This window comes from Psammomys obesus, unplaced genomic scaffold, assembly GCF_907164565.1.
Source record: "Psammomys obesus unplaced genomic scaffold, mPsaObe1.curated_primary_1811, whole genome shotgun sequence".
NCBI classification, from domain to species: domain Eukaryota; kingdom Metazoa; phylum Chordata; class Mammalia; order Rodentia; family Muridae; genus Psammomys; species Psammomys obesus.
Genome location: NW_026596117.1, coordinates 10388782 through 10413365, shown reverse-complemented (window position 1 = coordinate 10413365; position 24584 = coordinate 10388782). Strand labels below are relative to the sequence as shown.

The window sequence follows — 24584 nt, the reverse complement described above, 5'->3', positions numbered from 1 at the left end:
TGTTTGAAATGTTGAGTGCAAGGCAGTGGTGGGTTAGTTAGGCAGTCACTGCCCTCTAGTGGTTAATACAGAGTCACATCTGATAGACATTTTCACAGCGGAATGACCTCATTGAAAAGACAAGGAACATGGCAGTGCCTCTCTAGAAACATTTCTGGAGTGTAGTTTATAAATTGCCTGTACCATAAATTTTCATCTTCTTTTCCCCCTGGGATGTAACGAAATCTGCCTAACTTATTATCTTCTTCAGGGCAAATACTGTTTCCCCTGGAATTAGCAGATTTTTGTTCTGAGACAAATAATATGTTTCAAGTCATGCTGAGTGAAAATATTCATTTTCATGTAAAATAACAAACACTATGGGCATCCAGAATTTGTGATTTAGTTTCTGTCACAGTCAGTCTAGAAAACCAGTAGCATTTTAAGAGCCATAGTTAGGGCTAACAGTGATTTTCATTTCACCTTTACCAAACTCAAATTTTGTACTATAAGTGCTTACATACTATATGTGTTCCTTTCTCCAAAGTGGATCAAGATGTTGATCTAGAAAGCCTTTCAGACTTGACCTCTTAACATTTGTTAGGAAGCCTGGGAACTATGCAGTTTTATAGTTCCAAGTCACCACATTGTTGGTACTCTCTCATTAGAGTTACTGAGGAAATTCCTTAGCTGTTTTATCTATGCAGGTGAAAAATTTAAACAACAGCCAAAAATAGAAAGTCAGTTAATATTTTCAGTATTTACAATTTCTTGTAATACAAACACTTCTCACTTCAGTTAAAAGTTATTTGAAACGTGTGTGAGAGAGAGAGAAAAAGAGATGGGGAATAGCAAAAAAAACAAGGGTAAATGCTGCCTGGGAAGAACTGAAAAAACTGTTTTCCATGTTCACAATTCGTTGCTGTTTTGTTAGAGCAACAGCCACCTCCAGCGGGGAAAAGAGAATTAGGCCCACTTCTTGCTTTCTGTGTTAGTGGAGTTGTGCTTTGAGAGATTGTGACTAGAGCCCGTTTTAACACTTGGAAGACAGCGCACATACTAGACTGCATGCTTCCTGTTGCTTTTAGAACCCCACTTCAGTTACATTGTGGTTTTGTATGAAAGTAAAGTTTGAGATTTTTTTTCAAATATTCTGAATCATTCTTTTCTATCCTTCAGCCACTACATGTGTCCTGTGCTTATAATTGGTCTTAACTAGCTATCACTTTTAAGTTCCATGTTACAGCTCTTCCCATTTTTTGACAACTTTCTTTCCTTACATTTCTACCTTTAAGAATCTGTCCCAAGTGGAGAAAATCAAAGTGTAGCAGGAGGGGATGAGGAAGCAGGAGACGAGTACCAAGAGCTAAACGCAAGAGAAGAGCAGGATATTGAAATCATGGTAGAAGGCTGCGAGTATGCCATCTCCAACGCTGAAGCCTTTGCAGAGAAGTTGTCGCGAGAGCTGCAAGTGCTAGATGGGGTAAGAACTGGCGAGCTGTGATTGAGTGGTGCAGCGGATTGTGAAGGCTTGTGGTGCTCTCGTGTTCTGCCTCGGCACTTCAGCTTTTACAGTGGGATTACTGCTGTCTTTGCAAGCTGGTTATTAGCTGTTGAGAAGATAGGGCCAGGTGCTAAGGATATAGCTGAGTGGCTGAACACTGGGTGGGCATATCAGCTCTTCTATAGCCCCAATGCTTGTAAGTCAGAGGTAGCGGGTCCCGGGAGCAAGCTGACTAGACAAATCAGGGAGCCCTGGGCTCAGGTGAGAGACCCTGTCACAATAAGGGGAGAGCAGTTAAGAAAGACACACTATATTTGGTATCCACGCTCACATACACACCTGCAAATGCGTATTTACATATCACATGCAGGCACACATACACACATACACAAGCATTTCCAGTGAAGACATTTGGCTAAGTTTTAGATTTTGGAATGTTCTTAATATGCAGTGGTGGAAGAAAAATGTAGACAACCAGATACCATCCCAGGGGTTTAATTCTCCTAGGCTCTGAGTAGTTCATTACCAAAGAATAAGCATTGTTATTTTTGTAACAAAAACCACACACACACAGTAAGTACAAATTAAAATAATAGAAAAGCAGCTGAAATGAGCAAATCATGTACCAAAGGGGAGCAGAGTAAGCGTGGTGAGAAAGGGAAAGGATCTAAGGCTTGCTGCTAACCAGGTTTTAGAACAGAGCCCTCTGATTTCTCTGCACTGTTTCTGAGGCATGGTCTCAAACCTTAATACAGCAGCAAGTAAGCCTTCCAAGAACACAGTGTAGAAAGTGAACCAGAAACTGATTGGCTAGATGCAAAGAGATCTGGCAGCATTTTGCCTTTGTGCTTCCCTTCCGCATTTAAACAGCATGAACTGTTACAGTCTTCTTTCCTTTGTAGGCCAACATTCAATCAATCATGGCCTCTGAAAAACAAGTGAACATCCTGATGCAGTTGCTGGATGAGGCCCTGAAGGAGGTGGATCAGATTGAATTGAAACTGAGCAGCTATGAAGAAATGCTCCAAAGTGTAAAAGAGCAAATGGATCAGATCTCTGAAAGCAACCACCTGATTCATCTCAGTAACACGAATAATGTGAAACTCCTGTCAGAGATAGAGTTCCTCGTGGTGAGCATCTCCATAGATTACCAGCAGAGCAAAGGCAGGAAGACTAGCGATGTTACCTAAAACTCATCCACTTCCTTGTGAGATTAAGATTTAAAGTAATTACAGGACTGAGTGATAGGATTGAATAGGTCCTGCCAGTATTTTTTCCCCCCAATTACATGTGCAAGTGGTATGTTTGAATGTGTTCCAGAACCACATGGACTTGGCCAAAGGTCATATAAAGGCTCTTCAGGAAGGAGACCTTGCTTCTTCCAAAGGCATTGAGGCCTGCACCAACGCTGCTGATGCCCTTCTGCAGTGCATGAATGTCGCCCTTCGACCAGGTGTGTCCAGTAGCTGTGATGAAATCTGACCAAGAACTGAGACTGACACTGGAAATTCTGACAAGAAATACCTTGGGCCAAGTGATTTAGGGTTACTTTGTTAGCTACACAAATGAGTTTCACAGATTCCCCAACAAATTTGTGTTAACTCTAAGAACGTTTTCATTTTAGTTCCTTCACTCTAACATCTTTACCTTCATGTATTTATTATTATGATCTGTCTAGTTTTTATTTTGCTTCGTTTGGGGGTTAGCATCTCACTGCGTAGCCTCCGCTGGCCTCAAACCTACAATCCCTCTGCTTCGCAAGTGTTAAGAGTACAGGCAGGCACCACCATGCAGCAGTCTCACCATAATCGTGTTTGAAAGTGTAATTTTATTTATTATTGTGTGTGTGTGCACACATGTGCATGGCGCAACTGTACATTACAGTGTACATGGTGAGGCCAGAGGACATCTTTGTAGACTCAGTTTTCTTCCTGCACCTCTGTGTGGGTGTGGGGGGTTGACCTCAGATTGCAAGGTTTATGTGGCAAGCACCTTCACCTGCAGAGCCACCTGGCTGCCTACCACAATTTTTCAATGTTTCTTTGGCAGAAGCAAGCACAAATCAATGTTACCATAGGCCACAGAAGATACGGTTTTTCCCAGCAGTGGTTCCAAAACTTGATTGTGCATTCAGATCACCTAGCGGCCTCATAAAAACAGATTACCAGGTGTGTCCCCACGTTGGATAGGCCTGAACTAAGGTTCTAAAATTCACATTTCTAGTTGTTGCCAGGTGACACTGAAGAAGAACCAGTGTGTTTTATTATTTTTCCTTCTCAAATTTTATTAAGCAGATAAATAAGCCGTTACAGCTTTGGGTTCCTTAAAACTTAAGTGTGGCTATCATTAGGATAGCATAGATTTGAGCTGCAGCTCAGTGGAAAACTAGTAGTCTAACAAGGCTCTGAGTTCCTTAAGGTCTCAGGGTGGGGTGAGTTTATTAAGTATGGAGGGAAGGCAGCAAGATGGTCCATCAAGAAGAGGAGTTTGCTGTTCTGTTTGGAGACCTGAGTTGGATCACTGGAACCCAAGTTAGGATGACCTCTGACCTCCACATGTACACTGTGCCCTAGCAATTCTTTTGAGATGTGGAGGGAATCTTTGTCCTTGCCGAGTCACTGAGGGACTGTTGTTCTGGTGCAGGCCATGACATGCTCCTGGCGGTCAAGCAGCAGCAGCAGCGCTTCGGTGACCTGAGGGAGCATTTTGCCCGAAGACTGGCCAATCATCTCAACAATGTTTTTGTTCAACAGGTAATTTCAGTTTACTGTTAAAACTGACTTATTTCCACAGGTCATTTATATGTCCTTTTGCCCTAAACTTAAATTCCCATACAAAATTTAATTTGTTCATTTGGGGCTATATTTCTTCACATATTTCTTACGATTTAAGACTTTGAAATCTGTGCATAGCGCCTATAGAATTACTTTGGATTTCAGGTAACCCTTAACACAAACATCATCAAGTTCATTTTAGCTGAAACTGATTTTAGGAATCAGTTCATTAATTACATATACAATTGGCAGTGTATGATAACTGCTGAGCCTCTTGTATTTGTCAGTGTTTTGAGGTAAGACTCAGACCTCATTATTTTCAGTGTTTCTTAGGTTCTGTGTAATCCAATACATTGTATACATATAAGGAAACAACTAGCTCAACTGTGAATTTTAGCAGATTGGGCCCATGGGTTGCAAACTTGCGTTTTCTATGGGAAGAGATGTGATAATTAATGATATGGCAGCAATATTTTAATAATGCCAAGGGCACCTTACAGGATTTGAACAAGATATTGTAGTAATTATAATTAGGTTCTTGTGGGGGTTTCGTCTTTTTCTTTATTTTGTTATGCATATTAAGCAAAAAAATAAGGAGAAATCTTAATAATAAATGCTCTCTGAAAACATTGGCTCCTCTTTGCAGTATTCTAAAACGATTGTCTGTATCATATTTTATTTCCACCTAGTTTACTCAGGCCCTCCTTCAGCTCTATAACAGGTCCTACTTTCTTTCGGTTCCTGTGAGTACATCAAATTGGCTCAAGCTTCTCTGATTTTTTTTTCTATATGTTTATAAAGTTTGCTAAAGTTAGCAGCAGAATATCTACGCTTCCAGCTTAACTTACTGATTTAAGCTACCCATTAACTGTATTTGTAAGAGTTTTTAAATGTCCCATTTGGCCAAAAAGGCATTTAACCTCATTCTGCTTGCCTTCCTCCTTGTTTCTCATATCCTTGAATTTTTACTTGTCAATGGTTGAGATGCATAGTAGACATTGCTTTGGGATAAATGGTGCTGATCCTGCCCTGAAGAAGCTCAGAGTCTAGGGAAGGGAGACAGATACCCGTGGGAATGCCGCTGTGATGATGGTGCTATGTAAGAATAAAAGACCACCTCACTAAGCATGGGAGAGGGAGCAGGGCAGACTCCCTCAGCATTTCACTGGGCCTGGAATGTTTCATGAAGAGATCAACTGAAAAATCACATAGGAAACTCCCATTTTTCTTAGCTTTTTGTTTTGTTCTGTTTTTTTGAGACAGGGTTTCTCTATGTAGCCTTGGCTGCCCTGGTATCTTGGCTGTCCTGTCCAGCTTTGTAGGCCAGGCTGGCCTTGAACTCACAGCAGTCTGCCTGCCTCCTGCCTCCCTGTGCGCTGGGATTTGAGGAATACACTACTGCGCCTGGCAGCTTATTATTTTTAATGTTGTTGGCAGTGATGCTATCCACATGTTTAGAAGCCATCAAAAATGCCGGTCAACAGTGGCCTTTTTGCATCTTTAACTTGTTTATAATGTGCAGTTATTCATTCTGTTTGCTTCTTTGCCTTTTAAACTAATGGCTTTGTTTAAGATGAATGCTTCCCATTTCTGAAAATCTAATATGTACTGTTTACATTTGAGTGATGCATGTTAAAAACCAGAGCGTTGCAACAGCCTGGGATGTGTCACCAAAGATGGAAAAGGCTGTCTCAAGCGCAAGAAAGAGACTGTCTCTGTTGAACTTGGTCATGAGGTCACTAGGAAATGAGATTAAAAAAAAAAAAAGATTTCCATTCCAGACGAGGGGAAAAATAGCTGAGAGGTTTTGACTAGCATATGATGGTGATGTGCGTCTGTCAGTTCCCATCTTAGCTGCCTTATTTAATAGAGGTAAGAAAAGCACCTAGTTCATTTGGGCTAGTGTTCGCCTATAGTATGCTCCTCCATGCTAATTTTCATTAAAAATTTTAGTATCTTAACTGGATATGGGGAGTGCATGCCTTTATTCCCAGCACTTGGGAAACAGAGGCAGGCAGATTTCTATGAGTTTGAGGCCAGCCTGCTCTACATAGAAAGTTCCAGGCTAGCTAAGGCTGCATAGTGAGACCCTTTTCAAAAACTAAAACAAAAATTATAGTACATAATATATATGTGCTGGTAAAATCTTGTGGCTCACCAAGTTTTTATATAATGTTTCTTAATCTGAATACCCTGTGAACTATAATAATTATAGAGTTGTTATGGTAAGGATTCAAATTTGTATATTAAAGTACCAAGGCAGTGAGTGGGCAGTCAGTAATTCTGTAATTGTTGTCAGTAATCTATCATGTATAATAGACACTTCTAAAATGTTTAACATTTTTAAGCATATGAAGAACCAAATTCTTCATACTTAGTGTTTTGCATGTGATGATTTTTATAATATTGATTGAATTAAGCAACTTAAACAATTTTACAATTTCTCATCCTCATTCTTGAACCATTTTATCTAAAATTAAATCTTTTAGTAACATTCAGGCTATCTTGACAGTAATAGTTAAAGGTAATGATAATATGTGAAAGACCACTTTCTCAGGTGTTTGTGACATGGGAATGATGAGGTATTTAGCATAGTAGCTAGCATATGCAAAGAGCTTCATAGACTGAAAGAGATTGTCTCTGTTGAACTTGGTCATGAGGTCACTAGGAAACGAGATTTAAAAAAAAAAAAGAGTTCCATTCCAGATGAGGGGAAAAATAGCAATTGTCAATGATTAATTCTTCCACTTCCCTGGAGAGATTTTTAATGACTTAAAAGCTTTCTCAGCTTGGAATAATGCAACTTAACATGAAATAGACGGAGTAAATAGTTGTACAAAACATGGTTTTGTGTCTTGAGTCACTGAGAAAAGTTAATGGAGAAGACTATTTGGGGTAATGAAAGCATGTGTGACCTTGCTCGTTAGCACAGTATTTGGAACATTAGTGAAACAGGAGACCTTCTTCCTCTCTGTCAGCACAGCTAGGTAAGAGATACCTGAAAGAGTAGCATTTATGAACACCTTGTCATACACGTGCAATTATGTAGAAGCCTTCTGTAATGTGATGTTATATGAACCTTGAAAAATTAGAGGTAGAGGCAGAACAGAGATATACATAATAAAGCGTGTGAATTAGAAGGGAGAAATCTTTTCAAATTAAAATAATTTAATTCTTTAAACTAAAGATGCTTATCAAACTATTGTATTTCAACTAGTATTATATATGTTTAGGTGACTTTATCAAGAAATTAATTATCCAACTCCTCTTCCCAATTCAGCAGCCTTTGTAAATTTAATAGTTTCCACAAAATACTGAAACAGCCATGACTAGGCAACTCCAATGAATGAAAATGACTTGAGGTAACTATGGCTTGTGCTGGCCTTTGCTTGCTGGTTGGAAACTTTCAGATGGAATCTGATCTGGCAGCTCCTTGTCTCCTAGGCACTGCCTTTAAGCTTCATCATAGGTGCTGACTAAAGAGTCAGAAAGAAATGCCTAGTTCAACAGAAACCTACGATGTTACATTTACAGAGAGATGTGCACACACTCACTCTACACCTTAAGAGCTCATTGGCAGTTAAGTTTTTTATTCTGATTAATTGCTTTTGTTTGGATGTTTTTAAAGGAAGACAGAAGTTAGGCTTTGTCGAACAAGATTCCAGTTATGACTTTCCTTCTACGTGACCTGAGCAAGTCACTTAACACACTAAATCTTGAGTTCTTCTGGAAAATAGGGTTAATAAGCCAATAGTTCAGCAGTCTATATTTTTCTAAAGCAAAAGTCAAAACATATGGTGTAACTAAGACTATTATTATTAATTTATTTACATAAAATTGTCAGGTTTAAAATAGTTGTTTGTAGTAGTTTGACTAGCACATCACTTTAATGGAAAAATTGGAATTATATTATTTCTGAATTTTTGTCGAAAGCCCAAGATGCAGCCATCTATAGTCCTTATTAACTTTAAATTTCATATCTTACTTGCACATTTTTATCTGTTGAATAAAATATAGCTCCTAATGGGAATCTCATTACATTGGACAGTTTCTCTGGAGTGACTTCCTTTGGTATGTTTCTTAACACAGTCTGTATCAAGTTCACTTGCTTAGTAAGTTTTAAAGTGATGTAAAGAGACAAGCTTTATACAACCTTCTCAACTCTTTTGAAAGATGAAGTGAGTGACGTTTTGTCACAGTGCCACCTATGCATGTTTGTGAATAGTAACGGTGGTAGTATTCCATGGATACAAAGGACGATAAGAATAGACCAGTAAGTACTCAGTTTTTATTTTTCTGAATTCTGGTATCACTTGACCACATTTGGTCATCGTCTAGCATTTTCTGTTGTAACAGTATTCTCTTAAATGTTCCATCATATTTATTTACCTATTTACTCACTCTAGGGTCATGATCAGAGTTCAACTCTTGCTCAGCACTCTGTTGAACTTACTTTACCCAATCATCATCCATTTCATAGAGACCTACTCCGATATGCCAAGCTGATGGAGTGGCTAAAGAGTACAGATTATGGAAAATATGAAGGACTAACAAAGGTATGAATTTGATTTCAGCTACTTACTGGATCTACAGTGAGTCCTTAAGTTTAAAATACTATAGTATACTTTTGACAAAGCAAAAGATAATTGAATTTCTGAGTGCTCATTTATTTACTTGGATAAAAAGAGCAAATTTTGACTTCAGTGTAAAATAGGATTAAGCCATACTGTAATCTGAAATATTTGTCTGTTTAGTCAAACGTATCATGAGCAATGCTTTTTCTTCTTTGCTTTTCTTTTGTATGTGTCTGTATGTCTGTCTCTGTGTGTGTCTGTGTGAGTCTATGTATGCAGTTGTGCAGAGGCCAGATGAAGACATTGGGTGTCTTCCCCCATTGCTGTCTGCCTTGTGCTGTTTAGATGGAGTCTCTCACTGAACCTGGGACTCATTTTCATCTAGGCTGGGTGGCCAGCAGGTCCCAAAGATCCTTCTGTCTCTGCTTGCCCCTACCACTGGGTTATGTGGCCACACCCAGCCACGTTGTTTGTTCATTTACTTAAGTATTTATTTTTAGTTCTGTGTATGTGTGTGAGTGTGTGTACATGAGTGCCATGTCTATGGAGGTTAGAAATGTTGGATGCTCATGGAGTTGGAGTTGCAAGCAGTTGTGAACCACCTAATGTGTGTGCTGGGAGCTCATCTCAGTACTGGGACCTGTCTGGCATGGACCTGTGCAGGCCCTGCGCATGCTGCCATAGACTCTGAGTTCTATTCTGTGGCAGTCCTGTTGTATTTAGGGGCTTTGTTTCCTTGGAGTCCTCCATCTTCTGGTTTGATAAAGACATTCCATTTAGGACTGAGTGTTCCAAAGTGTCACATTCTATGTACACTGTTCAGTTTGGGTCTCTGTGTTAGTTCTGCTCTTCTATAAGAGGATGCTTCACTGATAAAGGCTGAGCAAGGCAGAATGTCCACAGGAGTCACTTTATTGCCATGTTCCTTTGGCAGAACAGCAGCCCATGGCCTATAACCTCAGATTCTTGGCCACTTGAGCAGTGTCAGGCGTGGGCTCTACCTTGTGGAGTGGATGGGGAGAGTTGTTGGTCACTCTTTCAACACTTGTGCCACTGTTGCACTGGCGTATCTTGCAGCCAGGTCACCATTGTAGACTGCAGGGATTGTAGCTGGGGCATGTTTACCCTTCTGTGGTAGTGTGCAGAGTATCTTCTAGAACATGAACACTAGTCAGTAGATGTGAAGGCTCTAATTAGACAGCAGCTTGACTTACGTATGTTCAACTAGATAGGGAAGTGTTGGCTTCAGCAATAGGGCCTTACCATCATAAACTGAGACTTTGAAAAAGGCAAGATAAATCTAGTAAAATGTATCTTCAAACCATAATTTAAAATGCTTTCCAGAGGCTGCTGAGAATCTTCAGCTAGTAATGGTGACTGCTGTCAGTCCCAACAGCCTGAGTTCAATCTCCACGACCCACATGGTAGAAGAGAAAAGCAATTCTTGCAAGTTGTCTTCTGACTTCCACCTGCTTTCTCACTCTCAACTTCTTGCCCACCCCTCCCATACACACACACACACATACAGTATGAGTGCACACAATTTTTTAAATCTTCTTCAAAACAAATTTTTATCCCCTGACGTGTCTATGTGCATCTGATCTTGCTTGCTGGTGTAGGTAAGATTATGTTTGCTCCTCAGAATGAGTCTATTGAGTGTTCTGCAGTTCTTCTGTTGTGTTACTCTGCTGTTTTGTTTCATTCAACAGAATTCTGATTTGGAAGTATGTTTAGTAAAAATATTTATAGTTAAGTAAAAATATTTATGGTAGTCAAATTCTTTTTGAAGTTTTAGGATATTAATATTTTAAATAATTAAATATGTCTTCTTAAGAGTTTCATGCCAACAGTGTTTTGGCCCCTAGTGACTATTCAAATAAGTAATCAATAAGCTTTTTGCCTAATTGTATTCTCAAAGTATTACTATCCTGTCTTTCTATATTATGCAGTATTCATGAATGTAAATTTAAAGTGAAGAAGAAGATGAGCACCAGCCTCATGGTGACTTACCCATCATTCTCTGCTCAGAGAGTATTTTTTCCTACAAGAGGGTAATTTTGAATGACACAAATGAGCTTTTTAAATGAAATTGACATTTCCCAGGAATGTTACTTGATCCTTTGCTTTGAGCTTTTGGTGTAAACACACACACACACCTTATATAGCCAATTTAGTTGCTGAAATTTTGTGAAAAATAACAAATTTTGTTTAAAATGGAAGAAAAAAGTGACATAAGAACAATACCAAAAATAACTGAAATAAATAAGCAAACCCATGTTTCTCTAAGGACGTGGTGGGGTATACACTGCGCGTACTTGTTGGAATGACTAGGAAAACTGTGTTGTACGCATATTAATTAAGTTCACTGACAAAGGTTCAGTGAAATCTGAAGATCTCTATGGGAACATGCATTGCGCATTGCCACTGTCACTGTTGGGTACCATGGCAGTGTGAAGGGAGAGGGGGAAAGGTTCCCAGGGGCCTTCCGGGTGACCCTGTAATCTGCCCAGAGGATGCAGAACTCACTGTGACACTGTCATGTGAGAGCACTGAAATGACTTCAGTGGCTGGACTGTGGTACACCCACACACTGGAACACTCTGCTTCCATGACAGTGATACAGGAGAAGCATCTCTCCTAGCAGCCCATGTGTTCGCAGCCATAGTTAAAATGTAAGTGTGATTAACTTGACATTGCTATACACTGTAATGTCATGTTACTTTTTGTTTTGCTTTGTTTCTTTTTCAAGAAAGAAAATAGCCTCACTTTTTATATTCTCTGAAATATGCTAAGGCTTTACAAGCATGAAGAATTTAAGGGGAAGATTAAAGAGAAATTTGTTCAGTTAGTTTACTAATCATTGCATGTTCCATTTATTTTAAGAATTACATGGATTATTTATCCCGACTATATGAAAGAGAAATCAAAGATTTCTTTGAAGTTGCAAAGATCAAGATGACTGGCACCACTAAAGAAAGCAAGAAGTTTGGTAAGCCTAGCCCTGGGTTCAGCATCTCATGGAGAGTAGTCCTACTTACAGAACAGTAACTCAAAGGCTTTTAAACAAGATGGGAGAAAACACAGAGTTAAAGAGGAGGGCTAGCTAATATATTTGATTTATAGGTGTTTCAAAGAAAATCTGCTTGAAAAGAAATCTGTATCTGTCCATATGCTTTTCCCAAGCCAAGGTGATGTAGTGTTTCTGTGCAGCAGCGGTGAGGCACGGGTACTGTGGTTCCACATCTCTGTTGATAGGGGAAGCACAGGTTAGAGAGTGCAGTGCAGCCCGGTAGAAAGGTATACACTGGAGACTGCTGAGAGTCTGGCTCCTGAGCCCAGAACACTGTTTGCAGGTGGGAGCAAGTCATTGCTGTCTACAGAGAAAGAACTAGAAGTCATTCCTGGCTTCTTACTTCTCACTGGCTGCTTTGAACTTTAGGAGAAAAGTGTTCCTTTTCTCTCTCACCGATGACATATAAAAATGGCAGCAGAATCCCCCATGTGATTGGACCTTATTTTTCTAAAACAATATATTTGGGCCATCTTGCTTTTTATTTCCTATTATTTAAAGGGACAAAAACATTATTTGCAAGAAGAGCCAGTGAAAGTATCAAGCTGAGAAAGGATGTACTGAGGCCACGTTCTGCTCTTGCATGTACCCATCTCTGGAGTTCTCTTTGGATGGAGTTCTGTGCCTACTCAAGTCCAAACCTGGCCTTTAAGGGCTACGTTGTGCACTCCTCAGTGTGTCTGCGGAGTCCCTTTAGAACACTGAGTTTAGCATTGACTGTTGAAAGGAGCCTGTGCCCTTAGTAACTAAAGGAAGCAGACAGCAGCATCGAAGATTGCTGGCTCCTGTTGTCATTCTTGACTTTAGGGCAGAGAAGACTGTCCTTAGATGTCAAATTAATGCATTTGAAGTGGTTTGGATTGGTCTGTTAATATGCTACACTTTGTAAAACACTGTCTTGGGACAGTAGGCTTTGAAAACAGAAATGCTAACTCATCCTAAAGGCTAATTGTTCTTAAACAGCAGTGTGTTTATATCCTTGTTGACGTTTCACTGTGGATATGTTATGCCTTTTTGGGGCAAAGAACACAGTATTAATGCAGTTACATGTTTAATGTTTTCATTGAGTATATTCGTCATCACTTGTTAGTGTACCATTTAATGCTGAGAAATCTTTTTGGTGTGTGAAAAAAAGTTGGATACACAGTAAGATAAATGAAATAAAAATACAACTTAAATAAAATACAGAAGTATCTTTATATTAGCATATTATCCTAAGCTTAAGCCTTTTCCTTTTCTACTATAAATCCTTAAATTAGCTTATTAAAATATTTTAATTTATATAATATAGATTTAGAATGTATTTTATAATTTTAAAACAATGTCATAACAAAATGATAAGTTTTCTGTTTTTATCTATTAAATATTGATGGATAAGAGTAATTTGTGATAAGCACAGAAAATTACAATATCAGTTCTTTGGTTATCAACTACAAGAGAAGAAAAACTAAATTCAGAGAATAACAGCAGTTTATTCCTCTCTCAAGATTTGACTTTTAGCATTTAAAAAGTAAAATTCAAATTAAATACACATGACTTCAGAAATTCTGAATCAAGTAGAATAGAAAAATTTTCCCAATAGATTTTTTAATGATCCAGATTATATTAAATGAATTTTAATAGTAATTGTAATTAAAACTGTAACCCTCAAATTTGGAAAGTTAGCTTTTTAACTCAAGAGTTTTTGACTCAAGAGTTGATAGTTTTAAATATAGGCTTCTGCTTTGAACTGGCTCTGAGAATCCTACATCACAGATCTTACAAAAGGAAGAACATGATGTAACAGGCATCATCAGAATGGGGTGCCTCCTCCTTCTTGAACATCACTTATTTCAAGACTGTCAAAATGGGTTAAAGATGCTAAGAGGATAGCAGTTCTTTGTGATAAGGCCTCTACATAAATTATCCCCTCTTTTGATGAATAGTTTTACCTTGATTTCCTCAGGGGTGTAGGATTTTCCTCCTGGGGTTGGTACTTTGATGGAGCCTTCCATCTCCTTCTCCAAATGTATTTAATGTGATGGAGGCAAAGGAAACTGAGTGATTATTTTTACAATTACTGTCTTTACGGGTTGTTCCTTCCTCACTTAAGATGAACGCGTTAAGATGTGTCACTGGGTGACACGATGGTGCTTACAGTTGGGCTGTAGCTTGGGTTTAGTATATAGTATATGATACATATATACAGCTAACTATAGAAAGACAATTGAGTTATTTGTAAAACATATATGAGGCTTTAGTTCCTTCATATATGTAGTGATCCTGTTTAATATTGTAAAACCTTTAAAATGGTTCCTGAAATTATCTAATTATCAATTAATTATTTAATTATCAATTAAACTAAGTAAGCTTTTGATTTGAAAAGTAGTTGAATACATGGTTAGATTCAAGACCTGGTGGAAGAGTGATTCAGGGAATTTATAAATTCTCATGGTACACATAAGCACACTTATGCCTTGAAGTACAGCAGTGAACAAAGGTCCTAGCCACTCCTGTTACTATGTTTGTCATCTCCTGAAGATTACTTAAAGATACTTAACACTTTCCAGGATAATCTGCTGCTGAGAAAGAATCCAGAATGTTTTAAGTTCCAAACTATACTTAATAGGCAGTACTGGTGGCGGGGCATGATTGTCTGCTCAAAAACAAAAACAAAAACAAAAAAAAACAAAAAACAAAACAACAACTATGAAATAGACTTTGCTCTGGGCAGGTAAACATGCAGAATGACACTTCAGAGCCTTGGGTCCCAACATTTGCCATGTTCATATCTAGCTTCTCATTTTGTGCCCCCTTGAGCTTCAGGGGCCAAGCTGGGAAGATGTAGTAGCACTGGAATGACCAATTCAGAGCTCTTTTTGGACTTTTGCCTCAAGTATGGCCTGGTACCTGCCAGTTGACACATTATTCTCTGTGAGATGCTTTTAGGTTATAGTTTATTCTTTAGTTTCAGTATATGATTTACTTCTTGCCTTTCACCTTCTGAGTTTGAGTTCAGAATGTTTATGGCATAAGTTCTAAAATTAATCTGTAGATACTATGTAGAATAGAGATTAGAGTGAAAGAATTGTGAAATGACCATGATAGAGTTCGAACTTCCCTACCTAATCTGTCCCTCAGTACTATTCTTCCACACAGCTTCTGATTGCTGTTTTTCCACATTCAATCTTGTATTCATAGGCTAGTTATAAGTAATTCAGTGTGATATTTGATTTTAAATTTTATCTTTAAAGCCCCAGGTACATAATCTTTAACAGACAAAGTAAAAGTTTAGTGTGGTGGAGGTCCGTTCCCTTTAGGGGTTTTGAGGAGATATAAGAATGCTAGTATCTAAAGCAACCACATCATTCTTCACTTTATTAAATTACTTGAGCTTCATTTTCTCAGGACTCAAAGCCTTGTAAATTTATTCTTTTAAATGTAAGTGTACCAACTTCCTAAACTAAAACAACAGTCCCGTACATTTAAAAAGGTGGGGGGAAAGGTTTAAACACTGATATTTTTCCTGAAAATGTAAGTCCCTACATTAAAGGACTATGAAACGTCTCTTATACCTTCTTAACAGTCACTGGGCGATTACACGTGTGTTTGCACCTCTCGTTAGTCAGTGCTCATAGTTCTTTGCATGTGTCTTTTAAACTAGAGCTTTAACTGCCTCTTGTGCATGGTTTGTGCAAATTGCAGTTTATTAACTTGTCTTTGTCTTTGATGCTTGCAACCTAATCCATCACAGCTACACTGCCTCGAAAAGAAAGTGCTGTCAAACAGGAAACCGAGAGTGAGTATGCTTACTGTGCTAGCAGGCACCCTCAGTGCATGTTTGTTAATGTCTAGATGTTAATTACTTGTCTTGAAAACATTAATAGCAGATATGTTGATTGCACCGAATCGCCAGGTATTGGAAAAAAGAAACCCAGCATGGTGGTTGTGTGTACATCCAAGAAATAAGTGACGTGGTTACAGTTACACAGCGAGGAGCAAAAGCTTTCTTGTCAGAAATGTATGAAAAACCTTAACATCACACTTGTGTCACAGCCTGTGTTTAGAGGAGCTATAGCTGTTACTCTAGGGCATTGGAGGGATGGCTCAGTAGTTAAGGGTATATACTGCTCTGAGAGGACCTGAGGGCGGTACCAGCTCCCACCCGCGGTTGCTCACAGCCCCCTGTCACTCTAGCTCCAGTGGGATTTGATACCTCCAGCTTCTGCTGATGCCCACACTCACATGCATATACCCACATTCACACGCTCACACGTGATTTAAAATAATAATAAAAATAAATTGTAGAAAAAAGTCTTAGAGGTCCAGTACTGGTTTGTATAATGAGGCCAAAGCTTGAATTGTCCCTATTATAACTTTATTTTTCCTTTCTGTCCATTAGTAATTAGTACGAATTAACTGAGCAGTATTCAAGAAGTGTGGTTTTTAAAGTGTTTTATTGTTTGTATTCTGAATTTAAACATATGTTCTAACACGTGAGGGGAGATAGAATAGGCATAGGTAGTGACTGAAGAGAGGGAACAAGGTAAGAGAGGGGCACAGAGAGTTAAGAGGGGGGAGATCAGATCTGAGGAGAGCGAGGGTGAGAGAACAGAGAGCCTGTAGAGAAAAGAGAAACTGAGGGTGGGGACATCTCTGTGACAAACTGGAGACCTAAGTCAGGATAGGCTTGTGGGAGTATATGAGGGGGATTCAAGCAGAGACTCCTAGTAGCAGAGACCAAAGAGACTGAAGAGGACACCCTCTAACTAGACTAGTCTTCTAGTAAAGGGCAGGGAACACCAACCCACCCACAAAACCTTTGACCCAAAATTTACCCTGTCTATGAGTTGTGCAGGAATAAAGATAGATCAAATAGAGCAAAGATTGAGGGAATGCCCAACCAATGCCTGGCCCAACCAAAGACCCACCTTATCAAAGAGTGCCAACCTCTGACACTATGAACAATACTCTGCTAAGCTTGCAGACAGGAGTCTGTCAGAGTTGTCCTCTGAGAGGCTCTACCCAGCAGCACCTCAAAACAGTTGCCAAGACATTGGTTGATACATAGGGAGTCTTGGGGAATAGTGGGAGGGAAGAGAAAAGGACCCGGAAGTGACAAGAGCTCCACAAGAAACACAGCAGAACCAAGTAACCAGGGCCCGGGGGGGTTGCTGAGACTGAAACATCAACCAAGGACCATATATGAACTAGACCTACCTCCCCTACAAAGATGTAGCAGATGGGCAGCTTAGGTTTTGTGTGGGTCCTCTAGTAAGGGAGGTAGAGACTGCATCAGACAGGGACTCACTTGCTAGCATTTAGATCACCTTCCCCTGGCGGGGCTGTCTTGCCAGACCAGGGGGGGAGAGGGATAGGTTCAGTGTTGAAGCAGCTTGATGAGCTGGGCTGGATGGGAAAGGAATTCCCTTTTTCTCAGGAAAAAGGGAGGGGAACCGAGGAGGGGGAAGGAGAGAAGGTGAGACTAGAAGGGGAAAAGGGAAGGGGCTACAAGGATGTAAAGTGAGTAAGATAAATAAATGAAGGGGGAAAAAGAACAAAGCATTAATTCCTTAGTGTATAGGGGCTGCTGCTCAGCTGTAGGTTCTCACTTTCCCCATCGCCGTGAGGAATTCCGAAATCTTACCCAAGCACAAATGTCTCGTACTCGTTTGGCTAGTGATATGCTACATTGCTGTTACATTTTAAAGATATCACATGCTCTCATCTGTCCCTATTGTTAACCAGCTCACCTACTCAGAAAAGCAAGAGTTTCTAGACTTAGGAACATACTAAATTTAATCATAAATGATTGAGTTTTATGGGAAAATTTGTCAAGCGATCGTTTCATGTAGTTCAACTTAACAGATTGGTGTTTAGAGATGATTAATACTCAGCTGTAGGTTTTCTTTAGGAATATCACAGAGTTGTGTCAGCTGTAGTGATAGCAAAGTATTCAGTGAGAGCACTGCATAGCTTTACCTTTAGGATGCGATGGGGCAGGGCATAGACTGTTCAGTCAGTAAGGTCCTTTTCTTCCTAGTCCAGCAATACGTGTAGCCTTCCTTCCATACAATATTCTCTGCAGTAAGACCCCAGAGTTAATGAATGGGAAGAACTCTGCAAGCTTCGTAGTAGAAAAGAAATCCTGGAAGACCAAGGCTCTACAAAGCAGACTGTAGGAATTTTATTCCTGAGACACAGCTTTCAAAGCTCTCTTGTTTCTTAGGTCTCCATGGAAGCTCTGGGAAACTCACCGGGTCAACTTCTAGTCTGAATAAACTGAGCGTCCAGAGCTCCGGCAATCGCAGGTCCCAGTCCTCCTCCCTGCTGGACATGGGGAACATGTCCGCCTCTGACCTTGATGTCGCTGACAGAGCCAAATTTGATAAGGTAAAATAACAGGCGATTCTTAGCATTCGCCTCAGGCTTGCTTCAGTGCTTCCAGAGATTTGGGCTCTTGGAACATCTTTTAAAGTCATGACCGTGTTCTTCTAATTCTGACTTCAATCTGAAACATAATCTCAGTCCAAGAGTCAGCTAAAGTATGACTTAGCAATTAGATAACAAAATATTCATTAACATTTACTTGTTAGATATCTGATGTTCAAATAAAATCACATGTAAGTTGTTTGAGGAATGACAGGCTCAAGTGTAACAGCTTTATTGCAGCTCTGATGCCTCACGTTTCAAAGTCTGTCTTCCTCTTTCCAGATTTGAAGTGAGTAACTGTGGGGGTTTTTATATCTGTTTCACTTTGGTATTGTATTACTCTATCAGTCTTGGGAAAGTTTATCTTTGGCAATAATTGGGAGAGCCTAGACTTAATAGATTATTCATACTATGATCTGTGTCCTTGCCAAAAAGTGAATTCAACATGGAGTATTGTTTAAGTGTTCCATGTGGTTCTTTAATCCTTGGGTCCTTTGGTTTCTTCAGATCTTTGAACAGGTACTGAGTGAGCTGGAGCCCCTGTGTCTGGCAGAACAAGACTTCATAAGTAAATTTTTCAAACTACAGCAACATCAAAACATGTCTGCATCAATGGTATGGCTTACCTTTATTTGGACAGTATTTACAGTCTGTAACATAAAATTAACCTAGTTACTATGATAGTATGAGTTTACAGTTTCAGTGTCTAAATGAAATGGGAAGGATTTGTAATAAATCAATCTTTAAGTATTCTTTTCATTCACAAAATACTGAGAACAGGAAAGTACCTGGTTTTGGATTTCTAATATTCCAGAATGTCTTAGGCTGACAACCTCTAAGTTAATAAGAAAGGAAATGTATGTGTTTATTATGTAGAGAACATCATTCAAAACACAACTTTAAGCAGGATGTGCTAGCCCAAGTCTATAGTCACTTGGGAAACTTAGGTGGAAAGATTGCATGAGTTCCAGGCTAGCCTGGGATGCATAATATCAGATCTAAAAAAAAAACAGAAATCATACCAATTTTAATATTTTAGTGTTTTCAAAGAAAAAAATCCAACCTAAGAGACAGTGATAAACAGGGGAATGTGGCATCAGCGTTGAGTCAGATTTTGTCTTGGGGACTTGCAGATAAGCAGTTAGACACTGTAGTGGCAGCCCTGATCCCCAGTCCCCACTTGCGTAATATGAACATAGCCATTCCTCAGCATACCTTCAAGGCTTAAGTGTAAGAGAATGAAATGAAGAACTAAAAACCACAATTCAAATGAGTGTCTCAAAACATTATGCCTTGGGCAACCAACTTTGAAAGCCGCCATAGATGAATGAGGAACTCATTATTGTTCAGAGTCTGTCTTTCCTGGTAGTAAGAGTGGTGGTTAAGTTTGCGTGCTCAGCTCCAGAGGAATTTATAACAGCTTTTATGTGTTCATGTTTTCTTATTAGTTTATTTGTATTCATGTTTTGTCTGCATGTCTGTCTGTGCCCCACATGTGTGCATTGCCCAGGGAAGCCAGAAGAGGGTTGTAGGATGGCCAGGAACTGGAGTTTACAGGTGGTTGTGAGCTGCCATGGGGATGCTGGGAATCTAACCTGGGTCTTTCACAAGAACAGCCAGTGCTCTTAGCTGCTGAGCCATCTTCAAGTCTGACAGCATTTTTTTTCAATGCTAAAGTTTTCATTCTAGAGTTGTTGGATGTTTTCCTGTCTGTGTGTGTGCATGCGCGCATGCGCTGAACTCTCTTTACATCTGGCCTCATGCACTCTCTCTTCCTCTTTTAAACCACACCACATATACACATGGACAAATAAAACCTTTTACCTTATAGTGATTCTTGGGGGTTGTGAAGTATCTAAAAACAGGCTGGTAAGATGGGTCAGTGGGTAAAGATGCTTGCTGAGCAAACCTGATGACCTGAGTTCAATTCCTGGAACTCAAATAACAGTGAAAAATGAAAGCGCACTGTGGCACTTATGTGTGCACACTTAACAAATCAGTTTTTTACATCAAAGAACAATGCATTTCATGAAACTTTCTTAAAGAGCATACAATATTATATTGCTTTAATAGTAAAAAAAAATTACTCTTTTCCATGATATATTTTCTTGTAGGTATTTTTTAAAGTAGCAGGCTTTTTATGTATAAACTTATCAGTATGTTGGTCTTTGATTAAAGTATGAGAATATTTTTTCAGACTGAAGCAGAAGACCTGGATGGAGGCTCATTGTCACGGCAGCATAGTTCTGGCACACTGCTGCCTATTTCATCTGAGTATGTATTTATTATTCTCTGTTGTTTGTTCTGGAAAAAGTAAACGTTGAGGCATAAGGAAGGGTTTCTCATTGAAATGTCCACAGGGTTCTAAGCAGCCTTCAGGTACCCACACAGACCTGTGTGCTTATCCTACCTACGTTTCTGTTGCTATGATGATGAAAATTCCTAATAAAAGCAAAGGGTCTGTTTCAGCCCACAGTTCAGGTGGGGAAATCAAGACAACAGGAACTTGAAGTATGTGGTCATGTTCCCTCAGTTGTCAGGAAGAGGAGCGCAAGGAATGCTTGTATGTAGCTCATGTTCTCCTTTTAGTAAGGTCAGAATGCAGCCCAGGGAACGGTGACCCCCCAGCACACAGACCTTCCCATGCAGCTAACCTAATCAAGATGACCTGCCACCAGTGTGTCCAGAAGCCATCTAGCATAGATAATCTTTCCAGCCATACGTGGAGTCTTGTCTCCTGGATGACTCCAGATCTTGTCAAGTTGACAATACTAATCACAGGTGATCGTTGTCTTACTAGGAACTGTTGTTGGTCCTGCCTGTGGGCTGGGGAACTCTTCTGTCTGATGATCACAGGGGCATCAGTCAGTGCCAGTGTCTGATGCTAGAAAGTAGGCTTCAAGCTGCAGTGATTTCTTAAAGATAGAAAAGACAGTTCAGCGCCCAGCTTTACAAATAAAGCAAAGCTAATTGGAATGACAAACCTTACTTTCAGTGAGCTATTTTTATATTCAAAATTGCTATAGAACAGTTCATCATAGTTTGACACTTTTAGTTGCAGTACTAGTTTTAGCTGTATTTTTATAGAGTAAATTACAGTTACAATTAAAGGTGAATTCAGCTGAAGTCTATACTAACTATATATTTTTTTTCTTGCTTTATGAACAGGAAAGATATGATTCGCCAAATGATGATCAAAATATTTCGTTGCATTGAACCAGAACTGAACAACTTAATTGCATTAGGAGACAAAATTGACAGCTTTAACTCTCTTTACATGCTAGTCAAAATGAGTCATCATGTGTGGACTGCACAAAATGTGGACCCTGCCTCTTTTCTAAGTACCACATTGGGAAATGTTTTGGTGACTGTGAAGAGGAACTTTGACAAATGCATTGTAAGTTGTCAAAATTAAGTCAAGAACAAGTTGTTGTGCAAAATGGCTAATTTATTTAATCCAGGGTCTACAGTTCATACCCCCCAAAATTGTGAGGTAGGGAGGTAGCAATTGCCCATCTGAACAACTAAGTTGGAGGGCTTGTTGAGACATGCAAATTCTGCAGTATACGGCATAGGGACAGCTGCTGCTGAGTGACCTGAGGGATCTGTGACTTTTGATTTAATGAAACAATGGAAAGGTATTTGGATTTATTATTTCCATATTCTCTAGTGAAATTAACTTTGATAGTTGACATTATTATAATTCATTTTAACTAATAGTGTACAAAGTCTAGTGATCGTGCTTCTTTCTCTTAAGGATCAGTTGCTACTGGGCATGCTGTCACCTGGCTTTAGTCCCAGCACTTCAAGGCAGAGGTCAGCCTAGTCTACCTGTAGGGTTCCAGGACAGCTAGGGCTACACAGAGAGACCCGCCCCTAATAGCTTCTGGCAGTCATCATGTCCTCCCCTCCTAAGCAGCAGTGTGAGTAGCTCTATTGTTTCCTGTTAGGCTTTGGCAGTTTGTAGGAATGAATAGTGCAAAGCCTGGTTTTTACAACACTTTCATTTTGTTAATGTGCTTTTGGATTTTTATCATTTGGATGTTTCTCTTAGATAGCTTCTAAGTTACAGCTAATTCTTAAATATCCATATAATAATGACAGGTGAAAATATTAAGGGCAATTAAAACCCATGACACTTTTTTTTATACTTAAGAACTTAGCACTCTCTGGATTGGGAGCATATTTCAGTGAACCGGGGCTTGCCTGCCACGTGTAAGGCTCTGGGCTCTTCCCCAGCATATACAACACAAACTAGGAGCTTCTTACTCCTGGAGGACACTTGGAGGGAAAGGAAGAGCTAACAGGCTGGGATAGCAGGGTGAGCGACACGGCTGAAAGTCATCCAGGCACTGTTCATTCTGCCTGGCAGAGAATTAGTGCCTCGTGTCTGTGTACTTCACAGCAGTCTGGCATAGGCCTGAGCAGGTTTCCCAGTCCATCTGATCCTGCATTACCACCACCTTGGGGAGGTGATGTGTGTGTAAGAGGCGGAGTTACTCTGCTGAATCAGCAGTTAAAAAGTGGCCAGGTTGCCGTGCAGACCCTCCAGGCCTGGTGCAGCACTGTAGTCCTCTGCTGCCTTCTGCGTCCGCCCTTCTGCAAGCTTGTTAATGCTGAGGAGGCCGATCATTCGGAAGGACAAGACCAAGTCATTGACAGAGCTCACAGAGCTTTTTACTCAAATACCTGCGATCTAGAATCCACTATCTAATCCTCTGATCCGTATGCCATGCAGTTTTTCAGCATCTACTCCCCCAACCTCAAGACTGAAATTTAAGGTAGAAATTAAACTAATGTGACTGTAATTCTTATGTGAGTGGACCTAGACCCCCTGAGAAGAACATCGAATCATACTTGAATCTACAGATCTTTCTGGGCCCTCATAGCTGGATTCTCAGAATGATGACATGCAACTCCATAATAGAAATTTGTGTCTTCCTTCTCTGGTATTGTTACCCCAAAAAAATTTGTCTAAATAAAAGTTTTAGATAAGTAGGAATTGAAAGTGGTTACACTTTTCAACTTAGCCACATGGCCACAAACAGAAATCAACTGGGGACATCCTATGCACCTAGGCCTCAGCTCTGCTCTCGCTCTAATGAGTCCCTGCCTTGTCCCTGACTTTCCTGAAAGATAGAAATATGTACTGCTTCTAGTTGGAACACAGATTTGATTGAAACATCTTTTAAGTAAATTTAATTCTTCTTTCGTTTTCTAAATAAAATACAATATAGAATGCCCATCCAAAAGACTGGTCTTCTTCAGTATCCCCATTGGTTGCAGTTCCAAACAAGCACTAGACACTGATTGTGCATTTAGATGTGAGTGGTTTCTAAGTCATGTGACTTTTTCTCCCCTTGCTTTCTGTGTAACTTCAGAGTAACCAAATAAGACAAATGGAAGAAGTAAAGATCTCAAAGAAAAGTAAAGTAGGAATTCTTCCATTTGTTGCTGAATTTGAAGAATTTGCTGGACTGGCAGAATCAATCTTCAAAAATGCCGAACGTCGTGGCGATCTGGACAAAGCATATACCAAACTAATCAGAGGAGTGTTTGTTAATGGTGAGATTTTATGGTTTGCTCTAGAGAATGTTAGGGCTCTTTTCGTCGTTTCTGGGTAACTGTTGCTGGGTGCAGACAGGCTCCCTGTTTCCAGTAGTCTGTAGTCTTGTTATGCGTCCAATATTGAGCATCTCTTAAATGTGAAAACCGAGCAGCTCCCAAGCTGACAAGAGCCACTCCTGCCTTAGGCTCCTAGGGCCCTATTACTGTGCACAATTGAAAGCCATTTTTAAAAATATAGAAATGACCTTGAGGGGTACATTTGCATTTTAACAGGGGTCTTCTAAAGGTGCTGGGCAGGCCTGTGTGAGAGCCCACTTAGTTAGAAACATTTTGAGACATGTTATTTAATTAAAAATTGTCTGATTACTTACACTAAGTGATTTTAAAAGTAAAAATTGAATAGGAGGTTGAATTATGTAATATTGCATGTAACATTTTTTTGTGAAAGCAAGCCTAGAAAAAGGATAGATAAATTTCATGATCAGTGCTTAGTATTTAAGTTTTAAATAGTATAGCGGGGGGGCTGGCAAGCTATCTTAAAGTTCAGAGAGTATACTGCCTTTGCAAGTTCAGTTTCCAGCGCCCACATCAGGTTGCTTACAACTGTAACTCTAACTCAGGATCTGACGCCATCTTTTGGTCTACACAGGCATCTATAGAAAACCATGTACAATAGAGAATACACAGAAACATGGACACATACA

The 24584-nt window shown here is 39.6% G+C and overlaps 1 protein-coding gene across 4 annotated transcripts in view; it reads left to right on the top strand.

Moving 5' to 3' along the window:
• Nucleotides 1-24584, top strand: part of Exoc1 (exocyst complex component 1) — a 44939-nt gene that overhangs the window by 15234 nt on the left and 5121 nt on the right. For 2 of the 4 annotated variants that reach the window (XM_055629246.1, XM_055629245.1), the window contains 12 exons: nucleotides 1275-1462; nucleotides 2386-2613; nucleotides 2804-2936; nucleotides 4127-4236; nucleotides 8664-8813; nucleotides 11715-11820; nucleotides 15635-15679; nucleotides 18110-18273; nucleotides 18820-18927; nucleotides 20510-20586; nucleotides 21481-21709; nucleotides 23694-23877. In XM_055629246.1, the coding sequence (XP_055485221.1) occupies nucleotides 1275-1462; nucleotides 2386-2613; nucleotides 2804-2936; nucleotides 4127-4236; nucleotides 8664-8813; nucleotides 11715-11820; nucleotides 15635-15679; nucleotides 18110-18273; nucleotides 18820-18927; nucleotides 20510-20586; nucleotides 21481-21709; nucleotides 23694-23877 (1722 nt within the window). The remainder of the gene's footprint in view (nucleotides 1-1274; nucleotides 1463-2385; nucleotides 2614-2803; nucleotides 2937-4126; nucleotides 4237-8663; nucleotides 8814-11714; nucleotides 11821-15634; nucleotides 15680-18109; nucleotides 18274-18819; nucleotides 18928-20509; nucleotides 20587-21480; nucleotides 21710-23693; nucleotides 23878-24584) is intronic. The other 2 variants (XM_055629248.1, XM_055629247.1) reach the window with 1 other exon arrangement.